Here is a 24,800-nt window from a genome sequence, read left to right as displayed (position 1 = left end):
GCCAAATATCAATGCCACAAACTTAAATGCATACTGTAGCCTTGGTCACCGATCTTTGCAAGGAGGGGTTTTCAAAAAAGGCCATGTTCATAAACACAACTTCTTTAAAGGCTATGTCCATAAACACAACTTCTTTCCAGGACTAGCACCTCCTTTCTGTATCTGAATCCACGAGCACAACATCAGGGGTGTTACACCCCTCACACACCAACACCCAACACCCAACACCCCTCACACACCAACACCCCTCACACACCAACACCCCTCACACCAACACCCCTCACACACCAACACCCAACACCTCTCACACACCAACACCCCTCACACACCAACACCCAAATCCCTTCACACACCAACACCCAACTCCCCTCACACACCAACACCCAACACACACACCACCACCCCTTACACACCACCACCCAACACACACCACCACCCAACACACACCACCACCCACACACCAACACCCCTCACACACCAACACCCTCACACACCAACACCCCTCACACACCAACACCCCTCACACACCAACACACCAAGACCCCTCACACACCAAGACCCCTCACACACCAAGACCCCTCACACACCAACACCCAACACCCCTCACACACCAACACCCAACACGTCTCACACACCAACACCCAACACACACCAACACCCAACACCCCTCACACACAAACACCCCTCACACACCCTCACACACCAACACCCCTTACACACAAACACCCAACACATCTCACACACCAACACCCCTTACAGCAACACCCCTTACAGCAACACCCACACACCAACACCCCTTCACACACCAACACCCAACACCCCTCACACACCAACACCCCTCACACACCAACACCCAACACCTCTCACACACCAACACCCAACACCCCTCACACACCAACACCCAACACCCCTCACACACCAACACCCAACACCTCTCACACACCCAACACCCCTCGCACACCAACACCCAACACCCCTCACACACCAACACCCCTTACAGCAACACCCCTGACACACCAACACCCAACACCTCTCACACACCAACACCCCTTACAGCAACACCTCTGGATGATGGATAATGATGTGATGTATTATTAATCAGAAATGGAGGTGATGATGTGATTATGAGTAATTAACTAATGTGTGGCTCCCCCTGGTGGTCAGATATGGAGGTGAGCGGGCGGCTCCAGGAGATGGGGGTGCTCTCTCAGCTGCCCGCGCTGCTCAGCGCCCCGTCACCCTGCACCCCCAAAGTGGCCAACGTCATCGCAGAGGTGGCCAAGAACGGTGAGACACACACACACACACACACTCACTGACACACACACACACACACACACACACAGACACACACACACATACAGACACACACACATATAGACACAGACACACACATATAGACACACACACACACACAGAGAGAGAGACACACGCACAAAACACACACTGACACACACACACACATGTGCACACACACCTCGTTTTTTTATGAACATGTATCTTTTCTTGTATCGAATCGTGCCCATGTATCTAGATGCGAATCGTATCGTCTTTTACATGAGAGATTCACACCCCTAATACACAACTAAATATCTTGTTCTGTGCATTCTTATGTATGATTGCTTTGGTAATGCAATTGTTTTGGAACTTGAATTTGAATTTGACCGAGAGAGAAAAAACTGTTTTGTGTGTGTGTGTGTGTGTGTGTGTGTGTGTGTGTGTGTGTGTGTGTGTGTGTTGCGACCTGCAACACAGTTTCCCCCTGACCCAAATCGATACATGTGAGAAGTAGCCCAGTGGTCGCCCATTTTGCCACACGTGTGTGCATGAATGTGTGTGTGTGTGTAACTGTATGTGTGTGTGTGTATGGGCATGTGTATGTATGTGTATGTGTGCGTGTGCGTGTGTGTGTGTGTGTGTGTGTGTGTGTATGAAGCGTGTGTGTGTGTGTGTGTATGGGCATTAGGGGTCGACCAATTATCGGCCTGGCCGATTATTAGGGCCGATATTTAGCATTTTTATAATAATTTGTATCGGTCATTTTTTTCCACCGATAAGCGATATTGAAATGGATAAAGAATGAAGCAGCTACTTTGTCTGTAAAGCGTCTCTCACTCCCTGAATTTGCTACTCTGTGGTCAAGAGCATTGTCCTGCCCACTACACCGTCTGATTTGTTAGTTAGCACGAATGCAGCCAATCAGGATCGAAGACTGAACACAGACAATGTTTAGGATTCTCACTGAGGCAGACTGGGCTTCAGCTGTAGCCTACGGAGCTATTTTTCGAAGGTAAGGAAGGTACCTTACATTGCTGAAGTTGCAGTGAATCACAATCATCTACACTGAAGTTACAAAAAACACCACTTTGTAGCTATTGTCTCTTTGATCCGGATCAATAAGTAAAGCACCCACTTCCTTCATTTAGCGAATTCCCGATTGATGCACGTTACTGATGCTGTTTACTAGTTATCCCACCTCGGCGGACATGGTACAGACAAGTACTAAATTATGCGATAGCGAACGTCAAAAAGTCTAATTGCTCCTTTTTGAAACGGACTGTCAGAAAAGACTACATGCACCCAGGGCAAACCGTAATTTAATCCGACCTGAACAAAATCGCGTCCTGAGCTGGCTATTAACGTGCCTTTTAGGCTCTCAAAGGTGTAGCTTATAGCCTACACATGGACACAAATTGCATGCTTAAATAGCCAGTTTTAAAACTGTTTTGTTAAACTATTCAACCGTAACACTTGCCATCACGCATGCACCTCTTCCTCTCCCTCTCCCTCTCTCGTGCACTACACACACGATGGCAAAGCATCCTCTTTGTGACAGGTCCCTTAACAAGCACATAGCCCATTGTGCAGGCCTACTCTATGAAAATAATTGCTATCACTCAGCTCTTGGATTAAAATAATACACAGGATTTACACTTGCAAAGTGATGCAAGTTGATAGACAATTGTGTATCAAAAGAAAAAAGAAAAGTTTGCATAATTAAATGATTTTGAATTAATTTTTTGCAGCATACAGCCTTTACTATCTACCCCCCTTTTTGACAACTGACATATCGGTTTTACATATCGGTTATCGGCCTTCTGTTTTGGTAATAATTGATATCGGTATCGGCCCTGAAAAAAACATATTGGTCGATCCCTAATGGGCATGTGTGTGTGTGTCTGTGTCGGCTGCTCTTGTCGGTCGTTACATATCTCTCTATTGTGCTCCTACTGGTCACACTAAGCTCTATGCTTTTATCTTCTTTCTCATCTTCTCGCTGTCAGGAACCCTCCCTTCATGTGGACAGTGTGGTGTGTGTGTCTATATGTGTGTGTGTCTATATGTGTGTGTGTGTGTCTATATGTGTGTGTGTGTGTGTGTCCCTTCATCTTCCTCTTTCTGTCTCTGTGACATGGTGCCCCTAGATGATGCTGTTTCTTTCTTCAGTTCTCTTCGCATCAGTAATGGTGGGGTGGTGCGCGCACACACACCTGTGCGTCAGGCCTACAGTAATGGTGGGGTGGTGCGCGCACACACACCTGTGCGTCAGGCCTACAGTAATGGTGGGGTGGTGCACGCACACACACCTGTGCGTCAGGCCTACAGTAATGGTGGGGTGGTGCGCGCACACACACCTGTGCGTCAGGCCTACAGTAATGGTGGGGTGGTGCGCGCACACCTGGTGGTGTTATCCGTCTCTCTCTCTCTCTCTCTCTCTCTCTCTCTCTCTTCTTCTCTTCATTCCTCGGTCTCACTCTCTATTTCTCTTTTTCCCCAACTCCCCCCCTCTCTCTCCCTCCCTCCATCCCCCCCTCTCTCCTCTCCCACTCTATCTCTCTCTCTCTCTTCACTACCTCCATTTTCATCTGCTCATTGTGTCAGTTGTTTCAGTTTGATCTTTTTTTTACTTTCCTTCCTCAGAGATGGCATGTTTGGGTGCAGAGGGTTGATGTGTGTGTGTGTGTGTGTGTCTGTCTGTCTGTGTCTGTCTGTCTGTCTGTGTGTGTGTGTGTGTGTGTGTGTGTGTGTGTGTGTGTGTGTGTGTGTGTGTGTATATGTATGTGCGTGTATGTATGTGTGTGTGTGTGTCTGTATGTGTGTGTCTGTGTGTGTGTGTGTGTATATATGTATGTGCGTATGTGTGTGTGTGTGTGTGTGTGTGCTCAGTTCCTTTCTCAGGGTGTCTGCGGGGTTGTAAAAGTTATTAAAAGGTAGTAAATGAAATTAGCCAATTAAAAGTATAAAATGTAATAAACGTCATCTGATGAGGTATTACATTTTCGAACCACTATCTATGAGGTTTTCCATTTGTGTTAAGTGCAGGCCTATCTAGTGTTGCACGGTGTATCGATACTAAAAAGGTATCACGATGCCTTCACACAAAAAACGATGCGATTTCAGACGTTTTTAGAATCGATACTTTATTAAAATTAACGTTCTGTGTCTGCGTGAACTGCTACTCTCACTGCTCCTTGCACGCATCTAGGCAAGTGGGCGTGTCAAGCAGGCAGCTGTGAGTGAGTGAGTGAGTGAGTGCAGCCAACGTCAACATACAGTAGTTCTTTGCCGACCGTCCTCGGCCTTGTGGATAAAACAAAAGGTGAAGTGAAATCTGGAACTATGTTGGATACATCGCGAATAGTGAAGGCAAGCCATCAGGTACACAGAGGCCCGTTTGTGAAATATGTTTCAAATTCATTTAAAAGCAGTAGGCTAAACACCTCGCAGACATATCCCAACATTTTTGTTCAAAGAACGACAGGTTAACGAATATGCTGTAGAAAACACGACTACATGGTTAGTGCCAAGTTCTTCTCTTCTGTTTTAGTCTAGCCTAAGTGAAACGAGTATGGTTCTCTGGGATAAAGCGAACCTTCCTTCATCAATGAATTTTGACTGAGACATAACGAGCTGTAATCATTTTTGACGAGAGACATAACGAGCTATAATCATAGGGTGCTAGCGTGATGAAAGCACAATGTTCACGCCAGAATAACATTACCATAACTTGTAAACAATCTATTTCATGTTCGGTCAGTACTACTGGTAATATTTGTCATGGCATGTAGACTGCAATTTGTTCAATAATTATTGCCCAGATGTAGGATAGGCTACCCGAAATGCGCTAATTAAAGCCCATAACATATAATACCACCAAAAGCGTTGAGTCCTAATAATAATAGCGGCTTATTGTTGTTCGTGGTAGCAAATTATGTTATCAAAGAAATAGGCGTGGAGCTAATGTAGGAATGCACACAGATATATTGCAACAGGTAATGGTGTAGGCCTATCTGGCCGAAGACCTGAGTGGTTGGAACGTTGCACTTGTACACTGGGCTAAAGAAGACTATCCTCACATTTTCCCTTTGCAACTGTCAAAGAAATCCCATGAACATGGGAAGGCCTAGGGAATAGAGTGGTGAAGTCCGCCCTTCTACTTCGGTCCATGGGACCTGTCTTTCAAAAATTATGAGCGGGGGAGTTAATGGAGAGATAAATATTTTTTTTTGGTCCAGTTTGAATTGTGCCACAAATTTTACATATGATGTGTGTGAATTTAAAAAAGATAATTTTTCACGTCAAGAAAGTACTGTTGTTCGATAGACTTCAAAAGTTATGTTGGTTTTGTTAATCCACTCAATGGACTACATCTCGTCCTCCGAGCGATGCGTCACCAACGTGATGAAACGATAAGAGCTGTTATGCTAGTTAACGGTTGCATCTTGCTGCCTGCTATGTCACTTAACAGTATCTAATGTACAGTCTATGGGCGAATACAACTTACCTAATGTGTTTAATCCTCTGACTCATGGTATTTTTCTTCGGCAAAGAAAAGCCCAATTAAGACCTGTTGCTGGTATGCTTGTACAATCTAGTGTGGCTGTGAATGAGCTAACGTCACTAGCGCGACTGATTGGTTTGTAGTCGTTGGAATTACGATCTTTCACAATGTTGTAATTCAATAGTTACAAAACAAACTGCAAATGTCTTTACATGAAAAATTGTCTTTAAAATTGACAAACATCATATGGGTAATTCAAGGCACAAGTCAACCGGGACCAGAAAATAATTTATTTTTCGCCATAGACTGCCGTTCAAATTTTTTTGAAAGATAGGTCCCATGGAGGCAAACGGAAGGGGTGGGACTTCACCACTCTATACTGTACATCAGATGGCCTAAAGATTAGGCCCCTCTGCAATGCATTCAGTGATTTGCATGCAGTAATTTCAACACTGACCTTGATCTAGCCTAGTTTGGCTATTTAAAGCTACTTTATTGGCAAAACACAACACAATGTAAATGAACTATAACAAAAAATAAAGGACTTAATCACACAAAGTAGGCCTACTAGTTTGCTGACTATAAAAATAATAATTATGTAGGAAGTTTAGAACCCAGAATTGGCAAAAGTGCACCGAATTCAACACATGACTCTATACACTTGGAGGAGGTATGAGTCCTTTCTTTTCCAGATATCTTAGGATTTAGCCCGTGAGTATCGTTTCAGTATCGAGCATTGTGATATTTATGGGAGGTATCGTATCGAAGTCATAATTTTGGTATCGTGACAACACTAGGCCTATCTCTTAAAATGTATTTATTTATATTATATTACTTATAGTGATGGGCAAAAGTATTGGCACCCATGCTAAAGTTGACTGAAAAGAGGAATATAAAATCATCTTTTGGAAATTGATCTTAATGCCTTAAGTGAAAAATGAGGAAATATCTAACCTTTAAGGACACCAATTTTCTTAGTGAATGAATAATGTATCATAAATAAATAAATGTTCTTCCTTAAAATACAGGGGTCATAAGTATTGGCACCCCTATGTTAAATTCCCATAGAGACAGGCAGATTTTTATTTTTAAAGGCCAGTTATTTCATGGATCCAGAATACTGTGCATCCTGCCTTTGGAATTAAAATAGCCCCACATCATCACATACCCTTCACCATACCTAGAGATTGGCATGGGTGTTATTTCAGTTAGCCTATTAGCTGGTTTGATTTGCATATTGAGCTCAATGAGACTGTATTGTAATATACTATCAATATGTTATAATATAATATATTTTAAGTCGATTTATCAATTATTTTCCACAAAATTCCCCAGAAGTCATCATTTGAGGGGTTATTTTTCAAAATGTTTGTCACGGGGAGCATGCAGGCCCAAAAGTATTTTATCACATGGGGCCCACGTTCTCCAGCAGCACCCAATCAATAATTAGTATTTTTGTAAAATGTGACCACCTATTTTTGAATGTGATACCTTGACTGGTAAAGTATATGAGACAGCAAGGGTGTGTGTGTGTGTGTGTGTTTGTGTGTATTGTGTATGGTAGTGGGTGGGCCTATTTGGAAGAAAGTCCAGTAAACCTTTTCTGATTTTCATTTGTTATTTTGTCTTGATTGAGATAGAATGATAGTGAAATAAAGAGTATAGTGCTGGAGAAGTAGTGTGGTAGGCTCTTCCTACACATAACAATGCAATCACTTTTTATCTTGGGTTAGGATTAAATAACAAATAATTGTGTATAGGCCAGTGTTTTTATTGAAGCAAAAAAGGAACAAAGTATCCAGTAACTTTATACTTGATTTGAATTGTAAGCATTGCTACACTTTCTTACTCAGAAAGTTAAAGGAGAATTCCGGTGTGATATTGACCTAAAGTGTGTTGAAACATGATACCGAGTGTGAACGTATGTCTCATAGCTCACCTCGGCTTGTCCCTGCATTTAGAAATCTGAAACTAGTTAGCCAATGCTACCAACAGTGTTTTCGTTCTATGGTTGCCTCGGAACATCGGCCTAGCCATGCAAATAAATCACTGTTTTTACACCATTCACGAGGGCTCAAAGTAACTCCATGTGTAGAGTTCATGCGAGGTGTGTGTGTGTGTGTGTGTGTGTGTGTGTGTGTGTGTGTGTGTGGTACTCTCTCCCTGTTCTCTGTGTAGAGTTCATGCGAGGTGTGTGTGTGTGTGTGTGTGTTATGAATCAAGAAAATATGAAAATGGAAACACAACATAAGAGCGACCCAGGAGTCAGGGATAAGAAAAATATAAATATTAATTTATTTTGGACAAACTGATTACTCCGGCAATGATGCCACTGCTTCAAAGCACAATAAATAAATAAATAAATAAAACAAAAGATTCTAGCAAGCTTCCCTAACCTTCTAATAGTTTAAGAAAATTATACCTTACCTCCTCGAAATAAAATCTTGGCGAGTCTTCCGCGCGGCTTACCTTCTATACTAACGTCCAACTATATAAAGTGGGAAAACAAACAAAACAAATCACCGCCCGTCACCAGTTACAATAGCCGTTCGAAAAAGCGAGAAAAAGAGACAATTTTGAGCAGAGTAGCAAACGGAGACAAGAGAGTCAGCTGCCCTGCGGCGGCGTGATCGAGATCGAGCTCGCGTGTGTGTGTGTTTAATATGGGCCTGTAAGCGGCGTGTGATCGAGATCGAGCTCGCGTGTGTGTGTGTGTGTTTAATATGGCGGCCTGTAGCGTGTGATCGAGATCCCTGTTCTCTGTGTAGAGTTCATGCGAGGTGTGTGTGTGTGTGTGTGTGTGTGTTATGAATCCAAGAAAATATGAAAATGGAAACACAACATAAGAACGACCCAGGAGTCAGGGATAAGAAAAATATAAATATTAATTTATTTTGGACAAACTGATTACTCGGCAATGATGCCACTGCTTCGAAAGCACAATAATAAATAAATAAATAAATAAAACAGATTCTAGCAAGCTTCCTAACCTTCTAATAGTTTTAAGAAAATTATACCTTACCTCCTCGAAATAAAAATGCGCGAGTCTTCCGCACGGCTTACCTTCTATACTAACGTCCAACTATATAAAGTGGGAAAACAAACAAAACAAATCACCGGCCCGTCACCAGTTACAATAGCCGTTCGAAAAACGAGAAAAAGAGACAATTTTGAGCAGAGTAGCGAAACGGAGACAAGAGAGTCAGCGGCCTGCAAACGGCGTGTGATCCGAGATCGAGCTGCGTGTGTGTGTGTTTAATATGAGCGGCCTGTAAACGGCGTGTGATCCGAGATCGAGCTGCGTGTGTGTGTGTGTGTTTAATATGAGCGGCCTGTAAACGGCGTGTGATCCGAGATCCCTGTTCTCTGTGTAGAGTTCATGCGAGGTGTGTGTGTGTGTGTACACTGACTCTCTCCCCGTTCTCTGTGTAGAGTTCATGCGAGGTGTGTGTGTGGACGCGGGTCTCATCCCTCCGCTGGTCCAGCTGCTCAGCTCCCAGGAGCAGGAGGTGCTACTGCAGACCGGACGAGCCCTGGGCAACATCTGCTACGACAGCCGTAAGTGTCTCTCACACACACACACCACACACGCACACACATGCACACACAAACACACTAGACACAACCACCCACCTACCATGATTTATGATACCCGTGTCCTGTCGCGAGTCTTTCTCTGCCCGTGAAACAAGTTATCCCCCGTCACACAATGTTAGTTCGTGCCCTTTGTATTATACATTTTCCCCAATCATTGTCCACTACTTGTGGAGGAATAAGGGTTTTGTTTTGGGGAGAAAAATAATTGCTTCCCGCACACCCACGCATTGCGGCACACATTACGCAATAACGCCGACCTTCCATGCAACGCCTTGCACCGAGCTCAGGCTATAAAAGCTCACGCTACAAAGTCACAAACAGAGAACGCCACATTTGGTGGTGTTACAGGAAAGTATATTAACCAACGTCTTCGTAAAAAAAACTTACCGATTGCCAACAGCCTCTGTAGCGTGCTGCACAAAATCCTTTGCAATAAGTTCCTGTCGTGGTTGCGCTTAATAAATTCGCCGTGGGGCGCTCATGCTCACATTTATCATTTTAGATATTGAGGATCATATCAGCCCCATACAATACAACACCAATAACACGCGGGTGTGCGAGTGTAATAACAGACGCTTGGCTGGCATTCAGGAGCTTTAAAAATAGTGTTGTTGTTTTTTTTTTTTTTTGAGAAAATTTTAACCGGTCAACGTTGATTCGGTCAACCACCGGTTAAACGGCTACCGGTTAACATCCCTAGATGAAACGCACAGGCACACACAGACACAGACACAGAGACAGGCACAGACACACACACCCTTCATTAAATCCAGCTTGACAGTCATAGGAACTTCTGACATTGATTGACGCTTTCAGTCCCGCCTCCTTCTCGTCCCATGATGCCATTCTACTCTGTGTGTGTGTGTGTGTGTGTGTGCGCAGGCGCAGTGTGTGTGCAGGCGTAGGTGCGCTTGTGTGCGCTTTATTCTCGGCTGTGTAAGGTGACTAGGATGAGGGAGCAGAGGTTGGATTGATGGGGAGTGATGAATGGGAGATCAGTAGAGTGAGAGAGAAGTCGTTTTTACACTGAGTAATGTGCCGCCTTTTTGTGCACCTGTAGAGAGAGAGAGAGAGAGAGAGAGAGAAAGAGGACTGGACAGGATGGGGAACGTCCGCTTCGTGTGTGTGTGTGTGTGTGTGTGTGTGTGTGTGTGTGGAGAGAGGGCCGTTACTCATGCTGCTGGCAGATGACTGTGTGGAATGTGCGGCCGGTCAGATTCTGCAGCCTTCAGGAGCTCCACGAGGACACGGGGGAAGCTTCTGGAATGTGTGTAAGCTCATGGGTCCACGCGCACGGGTTACTGAGTCCGAGAGAGCTGTGTGTGTGTGTGTGTGTGTGTGCCCTTGTGTGTGTGTGTGTGCACCCTTGTGTGTGTGTGTGTGTGTGTGTGTGTGTGTGTGTGAGAGAGACGCAAGCCTTTGTGTAAAGATGTCAGACTGTATACTCACCAACTGAGGAATTGCTCTCAGCTTTAAGAGTCAGGGATTGGCTGGCATGGGATTTGCTGGCGTGGGATTGGCTGGAGGGCAGGGATTGGCTGGCGTGGGATTGGCTGGAGGGAGGGCATCTCTCTTACTCTACTGTTCTCTTTCTGCCGTTCTGATTTTTGGAATCAAATCAAGAATTCTAGAACCCTTCACTCACTCTGACTGTCTGACTCTGAAGCATCCTCCCACACACACACAGATGCACACAGACTGAATCACAAGTTCACTTCAAGTGTGTGTGTGTGTGTGTGTGTGTGTGTGTGTGTGTAGGAGGTGGGCAGTGGTCTGTGTGTGTGTGTGTGTGTGTGTGTTTGTGGAGGTGGTGTGTGTGTGTGTGTGTGTGTAGGAGGTGGGCAGTGGTCTGTGTGTGTGTGTGTGTGTAGGAGGTGGGCAGTGGTCTCATCATAAGCATCATCCTCCTCCTCTTCATCATAAGCATCATCCTCCTCCTCTTCATCATAAGCATCATCTTCCTCCTCTTCATCATAAGCAGCCTCCTCCTCCTCTTCATCATAAGCATCCTCCTCCTCCTCTTCATCATAAGCATCATCATCCTCCCTGTGACCTCATCAGCATCTCCTCCTCCTCATTGGTCCATTATCCACTCTCACCGCTGCACGCTGGTCTTCCCACAATGCCACTGCACCAATCAGACCACAGCGCACCCATAATACCCCGTGTTATGACCTCATATGACATCAGTAAGTCACGCTGCCCGGCGGTCTCCACGTGTGGTGGAGAAGCGGAACTGCCACTGTCTGACATTCCGTCGACCCGGTTTCAACCCCCCAAGTCCGTGTTGCTTTGGATAAAAGTGTCTGCTAAGTAACAGCCAACTTTAACGTGGAGTTCCAGAACTTTAACGTGGAGTTCCAGAACTTTAACATGTTTTGCTAAGTAACAGTCAACTTTAACATGGAGTTCCGGGACGGCTCTAGGTCTCGGCTGTAGTTCAGTTGTGGTCCAAAACAGGAAGTGGCATCTTGGGTTTTTCCATGTCCACTCCCAACACCTTCCTGTTCAGATGACCTTTGACACCAGGAAGAACTTGACCTGCATTCTAATCCAGTGATGTCAGTAGGACCAGGAAATGGAGTTCTAACATAAGTGCATGCACACACGCACACCACACACGCACACACACACACACACACACACACACACGTGGCCATGCCACACACACCTCCACGGATCCCTCGACTGACCGTAAGACTTTAATCTTAAAGTGAGGCCACACTGGCACCACCAGACCTCCACCCACACTGGCACCACCAGACCTCCACCCACATTGGCACCACCAGACCTCCACCCACACTGGCACCACACTGGCACTACCAAACCTCCACCCACACTGACACCATCAGACCTCCACCCACATTGACACCATCAGACCTCCACCCACATTGGCACCACCAAACCTCCACCCACACTGCATCACACTGGCACCACCAGACCTCCACCCATACTGGCACCACCAGACCTCCACCCACATTGGCACCACCAGACCTCCACCCTCACTGCATCACACTGGCACCACCAGACCTCCACCCACACTGGCACCACCAGACCTCCACCCACACTGGCACCACCAAACCTCCACCCACACTGGCACCGCTCAGCAGGCCTGTGGGAGTGGACAGCACCTCTCACCACTCAGCTTACCACACTGACATGGGCCACCGGGGCGTATCAACCGGGCCAGCGCTGTCTGCTAGATGTGTGCGTAGTGCTAGACAAACCCCAGTTAAACTACACCTCCCTAAACCCCATTTACTTAAACTACACCTCCCTACACCCCATTTACTTAAATTACACCTCCCTACACCCCACTCTCAAACTTTAAACTACACCCCACCTGTGAGGGTTTGGGAGAGTGTTTAATCACCCAGTGCTGTGAGGGTTGGGAGAGTTTTTAACCTCTGACCTCTAACCTCTGACCTCTAATGTGGCCACCGAAATGAAAATGGACACGCAGCTGCCACGTCTGCGGTCTGAATGGGGCCTTACTCAAACGTATGGGGTCTGAATGGGCCTTACTCAAACGTATGGGGTCTGAATGGGGCCTTACTCAAACGTATGGGGTCTGAATGGGCCTTACTCAAACGTATGGGGTCTGAATGGGGCCTTACACAAACGTTAAATGGGCCTTACTCAAACGTATGGGGTCTGAATGGGCCTTACTCCAAGCGTATGGGGTCTGAATGGGGCCTTACACAAAGCGCAAATGGGCCTTACTCAAAAATGGGGCCTTTACTCAAACGTATGGGTCTGAATGGGCCCCTTACTCAAACGTGTGGGTCTGATGGGGCCTTACACAAACGTGCAGAAATGGGCCTTACTCAAACGTATATGGGGTCTGAATGGGGGCCTTACTCAAAAGCGCTGAATGGGGCCTAAGCGTATGGGGTCTGAATGGGGCCTTACAAGCGTTAAATGGGCCTTACTCAAACGTATAAATCTGAATGGGGCCTTACACAAACGTTAAATGGGCCTTACTCAAACGTATGGGGTCTGAATGGGGCCTTACTCAAACGTATGGGGTCTGAATGGGCCTTACTCAAACGTATGGGGTCTGAATGGGGCCTTACACAAACGTTAAATGGGCCTTACTCAAACGTATGGGGTCTGAATGGGGCCTTACTCAAACGTATGGGGTCTGAATGGGCCTTACTCAAACGTTAAATGGGCCTTACTCAAACGTATGGGGTCTGAATGGGGCCTTACTCAAACGTTAAATGGGCCTTACTCAAACGTATGGGGTCTGAATGGGGCCTTACTCAAACGTCAGCGGTCTCAGCTGGTGTTGGGGGTGAGTCTCCATGTTTCAGCTGGCCAGTGTGTTTGCTTAACTATCACAGATAGAGTCCTCTGTGGTTTCTGATAAGACACACTCTCTCTCTCTCACACACACACTCCACTCACACTCTCTCTCTCTCACTCACACACACACTCTCTCTCTCTCACACACACTCCTCACACTCTCTCTCTCTCTCTCACTCACACACACTCTCTCTCTCTCTCACACACACTCCACTCCACTCTCTCTCTCTCACACACAGAACACATGCAAACCATGTGTGACAGTCAAATGTTCTCTCTCAGATGCTGTCTCATGGGTCACTCACACACACACACACACACCCTCTCTCACACACACACACACACTCACACACACACACACACACACACACACACACACACACACACTCCTAAGAGTGAAGTGGTGTCTGCACATGCTCCCCTGTGGGGAGAAACCGCTACAGGCTTGAAACACGTCACCTGCTGTGTGTGTGTGAGTGTGTGTTTGTGTGTGTGTGTGTGTGCGCACAGCTGTCTTTATAGTGAGTCTGTTAGGGAAGCTCTCTAATGAGTCTCTGTGGGGTTGTGTGTGTGTGTGTGTGAGTGTGGAGCTGGCTGTGGTGTTTCTGCTTGTTGATGAGTGCCTGTATGTGTTGAGTGCAGCTACCTAGAGGGAGGCAAAGTGTGTGTGTGTGTGTGTGTGTGTGTGAAGGGCACTAGACATCTTCATGAGACAGTTTGTTTCTTTCTTTCTTTTTGGTGCTTGTCGTTTTTGGCTCTGGGATGTGTGTGTGTGTGTGTGTGTGTGTGTGTGTGTGTGTGTGTGTGTTCAGCATGTCTCTGATGACTATGTGAGATGCTAAAGGATGTTGTCATTACATGACTATAACATGCTATTAATTCTGAACTATCATTATTGTTATTATTATTATTATTATTATTATTATTATTATTATTATTATTATTATTATTATTATTATTATTATTATGTGTTTTCAGCCTGTTGCTAGTGTTTTATCCTGTGCTTTATTGTTGGGTTATTTTGACCCTGATGTTTTTCCCCTCTATGATTTCTAGGTTGATTTGTCATTTGACAGCACTTCTGTGTCTACCTCTCTCCTTCCCCCCTCTCTCTATCCCTCTCTCCTTTCCCCCTCTCTCCATCCCTCTCTCCATCTCTCCTTTACTCCTCTCTTTATCTCCCTCTCTCCCCCTCTCTTCATCCCTCATCCTCTTTTTTTCTCTCACTCCTCTTCATCCCTCTCCATCCCCCTCTCTCTCCTCTCTTCCCCTTATTGCCCTTATTACCCCCCACATGTAATGCCCTCTGCTCACGCCTGCTGTGTTGTTGTTTGTTTGTTTGTTTGTTGTTGTTGTTGTTGTTTTGCAGAGGAGGGTCGGAGTGCGGTGGAGGCAGCGGGGGGCGCTGAGAGGGCCTATGAGCTCATAGTGAGACTGGCCCCCAGCACTGACCCCCCCACCGGGAAACTCCTGACTGTGTTGTGTGGCATGCTGATGAACTATAGCAATGAGAATGGTAATAACTGACCCCTGACCACCGACCCTCGTTTACGTCTCTCTCGCTCTGAACTACTGATGAACTATAGCAACAAGGGTTATGATCACTAACACCCCCCCCACCACTCGCTCTGTTACTATGATTTTACCCCCAATCTGAAATGATAAAATGACACTTGGGGTTCTGCTAATAGGCACATCTATCTTTCTGTCTTTCTGGCACTCTCTCTTTCTCTCTCTTACTCTCTCTTTCTCTCTCTTTCTCTCTCGTTCTCTCTCTTTCTCTCTCTTTCTCTCTCGTTCTCTCCCCCTTTCCTCTCTTTGTCTGGGTCTATCATTAATTGGTGTGATCTAATTTCATGTCTGTGGTAATGGTCTCTTTCTACACAGCTGTTGGAAATTAGAACCCCCACTCCCCACACACACACACACACACACACACACACACACACACACACACACCACCACCACCACCCCAGTTATAGGTTCTTCAGCTGCCGATTCTTCTGTGAGGTTCTGCAGCTGTGTTTGCGGTGTGTCCCCATGTTCCCTTATGTCACTGGTGGCTCTAGATGGTCGTAGTCAGTGTTCTGGTCCTCAGGTCTCAGAGTCCAGTTAATGTTCTGGTCCTCAAAGTTCTGATCCTCAAGAGTCCAGTTAATGTTCTGGTCTTCAAAGTTCTGGTCCTCAGGGCTCAGTGTAGCCTGACAAGCCAGACCCACATTAAAATGTAGGGTCTGGGCACTCACCGTTCGCAGTGCTCAGTCCGGGAGGGGGATAATCAGTTGTCTTTTCTGGAATTCCTCTGCGCATATGGGACAGCGGCGGCAGCTATGAGTCCCATCGTTTCCCACCAGCGGAGCTAGTTGGCTAGTTCAAGCGTTTGCCAACTTAATAAAGCTTATCTCGTGTCACACTGTTTGCCAGCAGCAACATCCATCTTATTTGTTTTTCAAGTAGCAGGGAATTCAAGCCAAACCGTTTGCAACTCTGCCATCAATCATTATGTTAAAAGCCCGGCTTAACTCTGCTCTATACGATTTCATTGGCCTGATTAAGTTTATATTTCTGGAGCTCACAAGCCAGCGAGAGTTGCTAGACTAGCCCTGGCAGCAAATGTAATTCGCTGCCGCTAGGGGCGCGTCTAGATTTCTAGGCTAGGCTCAGTGTTCTAGTCCTCAAAGTTCTGGTCCTCAGGGCTCAGAGTTCTGGTCCTCAGGGCTCAGAGTTCTGGTCCTCAGGGGTCAGTGTTCTGGTCCTCAGGGCTCAGAGTTCTGGTCCTCTGGGGTCCGTGTTCTGGTCGTCAGGGCTCAGTGTCCAGTTAATGTTCTGCTGGTTTGGTCCCCTCCATGGGCTTACAACCTCTTCTTTCTTTCACCTTCCCCAAGGAGTGCTTCCATCTCTCTCTCTCTCTCTCTCTCTCTCTCTCTCTCTCTCTCTCTCTCTCTCTCTCTCTCTCTCTCTCTCTGTTTTTCTCTGTCTCTTTCTCTGTCTCTCTGGTCAGGTGTGATGTGTTTCGGGTACTCTGCTTCTGATCAAAACTGATTGTTGGTGTGTGAGGTGACAACTCCTCCACTAGTCAATCTGGTGTGTGTGTAGTGTAGTGTGTGTGTGTGTGTGTGTGTGTATATATATATATGGTGTAATAGAGATCATTGTCTTCCTTCTTGATCTTCCATCTCTCACGCACAAATACCACCTCTCACTCAAACACACACACACACACACATACCACCTCTCACTCAAACACAAACACACACACACACACACACACATACCACCTCTCACTCAAACACACACACACATACCACCTCTCACTCAAACACACACACACACACACACACACACACACACACACATACCACCTCTCACTCAAACACACAAACACACGCACACACATAACACCTCTCACTCAAACACACGCACACACATACCACCTCTTACTCAAACACACAGACACACACATACCACCTCTCACTCAAACACACACACACACATACCACCTCTCTCTCACTCACACACACAGACACACCGCACACACATGCACTACCTCTCTCTTTCACTCACACACAGAGACACCTCACACACATGCACTACCTCTCTCTCTTACTCACACACACACCTCACACACATGCACTACCTCTCTCTCTCACTCACACACACAGACACACCTCACACACATGCACTACCTCTCTCTCTCACTCACACACACACACACACCTCACACACATGCACTACCTCTCTCTCTCACTCACACACACACACACACACCTCACACACATGCACTACCTCTCTCTCTCACTCACACACACAGACACCACCTCAGGAAGCAAGCACTGGGCAGTGGTTGGATCTAGACTGGGGTCCACAGCATTATTGCATTAAGAAGGGGCTGCCCAGGGCTCTGCCTGATGGTAATGTATTAGCGTTAAGAAGGGGCTGCCCAGGGCTCTGCCTGATGGTAATGTATTGGCACTGGAGTAATGCTGCTGGGACTGTAGTGCTGTGGGGGAGCCACCGGGGGCGCTGTGACCTGGTCTGCTCGGAGATCTAAAGGAGAGGAAGCTCAGTGCTGCTGCATCAAATTCTCCACACAGCCTATTCCATCAGTTCCCCACACTAACACTGTACGTCTGGTTCTCCACACTGTACGTCTGGTTCTCCACACTGTACTTCTGTACGTCTGGTTCTCCACACTGTACGTCTGGTTCTCCACACTAACACTATATGTCTGGTTCTCCACACTATACGTCTTGTTCTCCACACTATACGTCTGGTTCTCCACACTAACACTATACGTCTGGTTCTCCACACTATACTTCTGGTTCTCCACACTAACACTATACGTCTGGTTCTCCACACTATACGTCTGGTTCTCCACACTAACACTGTACATCTGGTTCTGCGTCTGGTTCTGCGTAACCTCCACTATTCTGGTTGAAGGCCTCGTCCATTCCTATTGGCCTAATCCTGTTCCTCCCGCCCTCCTTACACCCTTCATCCTCTTCCTCTTCCTCTTCATTCTCCTCCTCCTGTAATGTGAGTGGGACAGGTGTGTTGTGATGTGAGTGAGTGACAGGTGTGTTGTGATGTGAGTGAGTGACAGGTGTGTTGTGATGTGAGTGAGTGACAGGTGTGTTGTGATGTGAGTGAGTGACAGGTGTGTTGTGATGTGAGTGTGTCAGGTTTGTTGTGTAGTAGGCTGTCAGGTTTGAATTGTGAGGAGAGAGTGAGTGACAGGTGTGTTGTGATGTGACAGGTGTGTTGTGATGTGAGAGTGATTGACAGGTATGTTGTGATGCGAGTGGGGCAGGTGTGTTGTGATGTGAGTGAGTGACAGGTGTGTTGTGATGTGAGTGAGTGACAGGTGTATTGTGATGTGATGTGACAGGTGTATTGTGATGCGAGTGAGTGACAGGTGTGTTGTGAAGTGAGTGAGTGACAGGTATGTTGTGATCTTGATGGGACAGGTGTGTTGTGATGCAGTGAGTGACAGTGGCGTGGGAGTGACAGGTGTGTTGTGATGTGATGTGACAGGTGTGTTGTGATGCAGTGAGTGACAGGTGTGTTGTGGGATGTGAGTGAGTGACAGGTGTGTTGTGATGTGAGTGAGTGACAGGTGTGTTGTGATGTGAGTGAGTGACAGGTGTGTTGTGATGTGAGTGAGTGACAGGTGTGTTGTGATGTGTGCGTCAGGTGTTAATATGGAGTCCATTCAGCCTTTACTGGGGCAGGTTGGCCAATTGACCACGTTCCACAAACACAAGTGGTTAGAGGAGTGGAGAGAATGACCAGCACTCTTCTTTTCTCTCTCCCTCTCTCCCCACCTCCCTCTCTCTCCCTCTCTCCCCACCTCCCTCTCTCCTCTCTCCCCCACCTCCCTCTCTCTCTCCCCCACCTCTCCCCCTCCCCCCCTCCTCCTCTCTCCTCTCCCCCCCACCTCCCTCTCTCTCCCCCCCCCACCCTCCCCTCTCTCCCCCCCTCCTCCCTCCTCCCTCCTCCCCCTCCTCTCCCCTCCTCCCACCTCTCTCCCTCTCCCCCACCTCCTCTCTCCCTCCCCCCCACCTCCCCCCTCTCTCCCCACCTCCTCTCTCTCCCCTCCTCTCTCCCCCACCTCCCCCTCTCTCCCCCACCTCCCCACCTCCCTCCCCCACCTCCTCCCTCCCCCCACCTCCCACCCTCCCTCCCACCTCCCTCTCTCCCCCCTCCCCCTCCTCCCTCTCTCTCTCCCCCCCCCCCTCTCTCTCTCCCCACCCCCTCTCTCTCCCTCTCTCCCCACCTCCCTCCCCTCTCTCCCCACCTCCCTCCCTCTCTCCCCACCTCCCTCTCTCTCCCTCTCTCCCCACCTCCCTCCCTCTCTCCCCACCTCCTCCCTCTCTCCCCTCCCTCCCTCTCCTCCCTCCCTCTCCCCCCCCCCCCCCCCAGACTCTCTTCAGGCTCAGCTGATTAATATGGGGGTCATCCCCACTCTGGTCAAGCTCCTGGGGCAACACACCGACAACACCCCCCTCACAGAGATGTGCCTCATCGCCTTTGGAAACCTAGCAGAGCTCGGTGAGTCTCTCCCACCCACCCACACACACACACACACACACACACACACACACACACAAAGCTTGATGAGTCTTACACACACACACACACACACACACACACACAGTGGATACACTACTACACTATCTATTATTGTAGAAATGGAGCAGTACTTTGCTCGTCTTTTGCATTTGGCTTGCTTAGTCAACACAGTTGCAATCTACGTAAAACCAGTTTGTGCACATCCCAAAGACTCCCAAGCACAAGAATGATTTGGTTTGTTATAGCGATGCTCCAATCAATCGGCCGAATGATTTGGTTTGTGATAGCGATGCTCCAATCAATCGGCCGAATGATTTGGTTTGTGATAGGGATGCTCCAATCAATCGGCCGTCATAAGAATGATTTGGTTTGTGATAGGGATGCTCCAATCAATCGGTCGTCACAAGAATGATTTGGTTTGTGATAGGGATGCTCCAATCAATTGGCCGAATTATTTGGTTTGTGATAGGGATGCTCCAATCAATCGGCCGTCGATCATTATCAGCTGATATTCACTCAAAATAGTTTGACCGGAGCACTCTGAAGGCCGATCAGAGAAGCCAATCAGATGACTCAAAACTCCGGACACTTAAAGCCAGGGCTCAAAGTTAACTTTTCAAAGTGGTTGCCAGCTTGTTAGCCAGGCATGAGGTTTTGGGTGCCAAAGCCAACCAAATCTGGCCAAGGGCAACCGGGCAACCATTAGTATGGAGCCCTGCTTACAGCACTCTCTACAATGCGCCCATTTCACTTATTGTTATTGGTAATAAGGCCGACAACAGTTGTATCATCTGCAATCTTAAAGGAGAATTGTGTGTGAGTGTGATATTGACCTAAAGTGTGTTGAAACATGATACCGAGTGTGAACGTATGTCTCATAGCTCATCTCGGCTTGTCCCCTGCACTCAGAAAGCTGGCGCTAGTTAAAATATGCTACCAACAGTTTTTTCGATGGGGTGCCTCGGGCATCGCCTAGCCATGCAAATAAATCACTGTTTTTACACCATTTATTCAGGCTCAAAGTAGCTCTATACTTCATTGGTAGACTTCGAGGGCCTTGACATTTAAAACGAGACATTGAAAACTTTGAAAAAGCACTGGTAGTTTATTTACAAGACAATTTATACAGATAGTACCTTGAGGAAGTTTACCGTTCACTGCCATTTTGAATTTAGTCACGATAAGTCGAGTGACGAGTATGAATGAACAGGTATGACATAGGGATTAGATTCCAAAAATAATTCTGTGGAAATGCATGGATTCCAGTTTTCATGGTAGACTACACTTCTGAAGAAAGCATATTCCTTCTCGTTAAGTAACTAAGATTCAGGGCCAACACTTACTGGAAATGGCCGTGGAGGATGTCTGCTAGCTTCCTAGCTTCCCCAGGAATACTCGAATATGTCTGCTAGCTTCCTAGCTTCCCCAGGAATACTCGAATATGTCTGCTAGCTTCCTAGCTTCCCCAGGAATACTCGAATATGTCTGCTAGCTTCCTAGCTTCCCCAGGAATACTCGAATATTTGGATAAAACTTCAGCGATAGCTACAGTATGCTCATCCGTGGACATTGCCATGTTGCTAAGATTGAACAGTAGCTTCTTGTTGCGTCACACCTAAACCCGCCTCAAAACCAACGCTGATTGGCCGTTCGTTTGGCAAACTGCTCCAAATGTTCTCTATCGGAGAGATGCCAGACTGATCTGCGAGTGGGAATCTGAAGCTCGCGAGATCAGGATGGTCTCACGAGGCTAAGTGACTGTCATTAGCCTGACGAGCCAGACCCACATTAAAATGTAGGGTCTGGGCACTCACCGTCGCAGTGCTCAGTCCGGGGGGGATAATCGGTTGTCTTTCAAATTCCCTCTGCACGCATAATAGGACAAGCTGAGTCCCATGCGTTTTCCACCAGCCGCTAGTTGGCTAGTTCAAACTTTTGCCATCTTAAAACAAGCTTACCTTGTGTCACACTGTTGGCCAACAGCAACATCCATCTTCTTTGTTTTCAAGTAGCAGGGAATTTAAGCCAAACCGTTGCAACTCTGCCATCAATCATTATGTTAAGCCCGCCTAAGATGAACTCTGGTGGGTCTCATCACCAAGGGCGACGAGACTCAATACAGGTTGGAGGTCGACCATCTGACCCGTGTGGTGCAGGGACAACCTCCTGCTGAGCGTCAGCAAGACCAAAGAGATTGTTGTTGACTTCCGGAGGTCACACCCAACACCTGCCACTGACCATCGGCGGTGCTGTGGTGGAGAGAGCGAGCAGCACCAAATTCCTGGGGTGCACATCAGCGAAGACCTCTCCTGGACCACCAACACTGCATCACTGGCGAAGAGAGCTCAGCGCCGCCTGTACTTCCTGCGGAAACTCAGGCGAGCAAGTGCTCCACTAGCCATCATGACCACATTCTACCGAGGCACTGAGATGCATTGAGAGCATCCTCTCCAGCTGTATCGCTGTGTGGGGTGGAAGCTGCACGAATACAACAGGAAGCCCTGCAGCGCATAGTGAACACAGCTGGAAGGATTATTGGTGCTTCACTCCCCTCTCTGAAGGACATTTACACCACCCACCTCACCCATAGGGCGACCAAAATTGTGAGTGATGCAAGTCACCCGCTCACAATTTGTTTGATCTACTGCCCTCTGGGAAGAGGTACAGAAGCCTGCGCTCCCGCACTACCAGACTCACCAACAGCTTCATACACCAAGCTGTAAGGATGCTGAACTCTCTCCTCCTCTCCCCTCCACCCTCAGCTACATGACATCCTGGACATTGGACCCACAATGGCCGCCTGCACTACTCCACTTGCACACTTGTACACTTTACAACTTGTTGTTGTTGTCCTGAAAACACAACACTTCTGCTGCTCTTACATAACTTGCACCACTATGCCACTTTCTTTCTTACTTAGGTCAAACAGAACTACCCAAGCCTTTTATTGGCCTGACTTTGCACTAGTATTTTATTGATTGTCTATGCACAATTTCAACCAAATTTTGCTGCTCTTATTTTTTTCATTATTATATGTGCCCTCTTATTTACTTATTTACTTACTTTTTTGTTTACTTGAATGTTATGTTTGTCTGTGGACTTAAATTGGTAAAATATGTCTTGTCTTCACCGTGGGATAGTGAGAAACGTAATTTCGATCTCTTTGTATGTCTGGAACATGTGAAGAAATTGACAATAAAGCTGACTTTGACTTTGACTTTGGCCTAACGACTCTATACACGATTTGGTTGGCCTGATAGAAGTTTAATTTTTCGAGCTCACAAGCCAACGGAGAGTTGCTAGACTAGCCCTGGAAGCAAATGTAGGCTAGACTGTCATAGAATTGAAGAAAACAACTTTTACACAAGAATCTGCTACTGTGGCTGTTTTCTAAAAATTACACTGAGCTAAACGAATAGGTATTTCAACACAATGAAGTTGGTGAAAAATACATATTTTTCTCTACAGTCATCGACTTTGAGTTACAGCATTGTGCAACATTTTTGTTGTTTACAAAACACACACACACCGACACACCTCCCTAACCCTGCTGTAATGTGTGTGTTTAGAGTCGAGTAAGGAGCAGTTTGCGTCCACACCTATTGCACAGGAGCTGGTGCAGCTCTTCAGGAAGCAGATGGAACACGAGAGGAAGGAGATGATCTTTGAGGTGCTCGCACCTCTGGCTGAGAACGGTGAGTTTGTGTGTTTGTGTTTGTTTGTGTGTTTGTGTTTGTGTGCCAAACAATCTCTGTGTGTGCCCCCGTGCACCTGTGGATTATCCATCACATTGTTGGGAATGAGCACTTGTGGATAATCCACATCATCACATTGTTGGGAATGCTGGATTGTGGATTAGTCAGATCATCACATTGTTGGGAATGCCGAGTTGTGATAAAATGTCCAGATAAAATGTCCAGATTGTGCGTTTTCATGAGTTTACGATCGTCATCTATTTCAGTTCTATTCATCATAGAGTTCCCAAAATTGCACATAAGGTGTGTCAGAGTGTCAATTTATATTAAAAAAAGATAAAAATGCAATATTGTGTTAAGATTATGCTCAGATGATCACTGGTCCGTAGGCCTAGTTTATTATTATGTTTCCTTTTCTTACTAGAAGATTATTAAACAACGTCACATTGAAAAATTTAATGTTACACTAGTTGAAATGTAGGAGGAGGGGGACAACGCAGAAGACGTGTCGATGACCTCGGCGCCAAAAATCATTGAGGCATAAAAAATGGCGTCGATTAAGTCAAGCATAGCGTGTGCTGCTAAATATTTTTAATTTTTACACCTTCAGTGTTTTCCATCGTTGACTAATCTGTGGCTGGGCACCCGCGAAATCAAAACTGGTCACCACACATTGATGATCTATGTTGTAGGCCTACTATTTAAATTAAAGATAAGATAAAATAATTTCATTGAGCTGCACTTTTACTCCGCGCCCAGCCTTTCCTCGCCCCGCCCACTCTCTCTCGTAACGAGCCCACTCCTCCTCCTCTGCATGTGATTTAACAAATTATTCACGAGTGTTAGGGCCGAGCACCGCAAGGCCCTATTGTTTTGTAAGGATTATTATTATTATTATTATTATTATTATATTAACTTTGTCTCAGAGCGTTTTCCTTTTTGAGGTGGTTAAGATGGGTGAAAAGTCTTGAAATTTGGCACACACATCAGGTGTCACGCGCCGAACAGTTAGGTACAAGAGCTTGGCCCCGTGTGGCCCAGGGACTCAGTAAGCCCCTTAGGTGATTGAGGCAGTGGTTGGCACATACTTTCAGCTTGTATTAACTGCCATTAGCCACGCCCACAGGAAGTGAGGGAGTGGGGATTTTGTGCATTGCATGGACATGATCAATTTTAAACGCATGTCCACTCCTCCTAGTTTAGCGGTTGATCGATTCATGTGAAAGTTGGCATTTATTGGACATATACATGATGCCAATATGCTTCTGATACTAAAATTGTGAAGCTTTTTTTGATATGTTGTAATTTGTGAACTGCCAAAACTCTGAATTTTAATACCCTTCCAC

At 46.6% G+C, this 24,800-nt stretch overlaps 1 protein-coding gene across 1 annotated transcript in view; it reads left to right on the top strand.

Annotated features, from left to right (window-relative positions):
* rap1gds1 (RAP1, GTP-GDP dissociation stimulator 1) overlaps nt 1-24,800 on the top strand; it is a 55,360-nt gene that overhangs the window by 6,802 nt on the left and 23,758 nt on the right. Inside the window, exons 3-7 of the mRNA XM_048236089.1 lie at nt 1,165-1,287; nt 9,215-9,340; nt 15,057-15,203; nt 19,610-19,738; nt 23,329-23,454. Of these exons, the coding sequence (XP_048092046.1) occupies nt 1,165-1,287; nt 9,215-9,340; nt 15,057-15,203; nt 19,610-19,738; nt 23,329-23,454 (651 nt within the window). The remainder of the gene's footprint in view (nt 1-1,164; nt 1,288-9,214; nt 9,341-15,056; nt 15,204-19,609; nt 19,739-23,328; nt 23,455-24,800) is intronic.

Source organism: Alosa alosa, chromosome 24, assembly GCF_017589495.1.
Source record: "Alosa alosa isolate M-15738 ecotype Scorff River chromosome 24, AALO_Geno_1.1, whole genome shotgun sequence".
NCBI lineage: Eukaryota > Metazoa > Chordata > Actinopteri > Clupeiformes > Clupeidae > Alosa > Alosa alosa.
The sequence above is the reverse complement of the archived record's forward strand: the minus strand, read 5'-3'. Positions and strand labels throughout refer to the sequence as shown.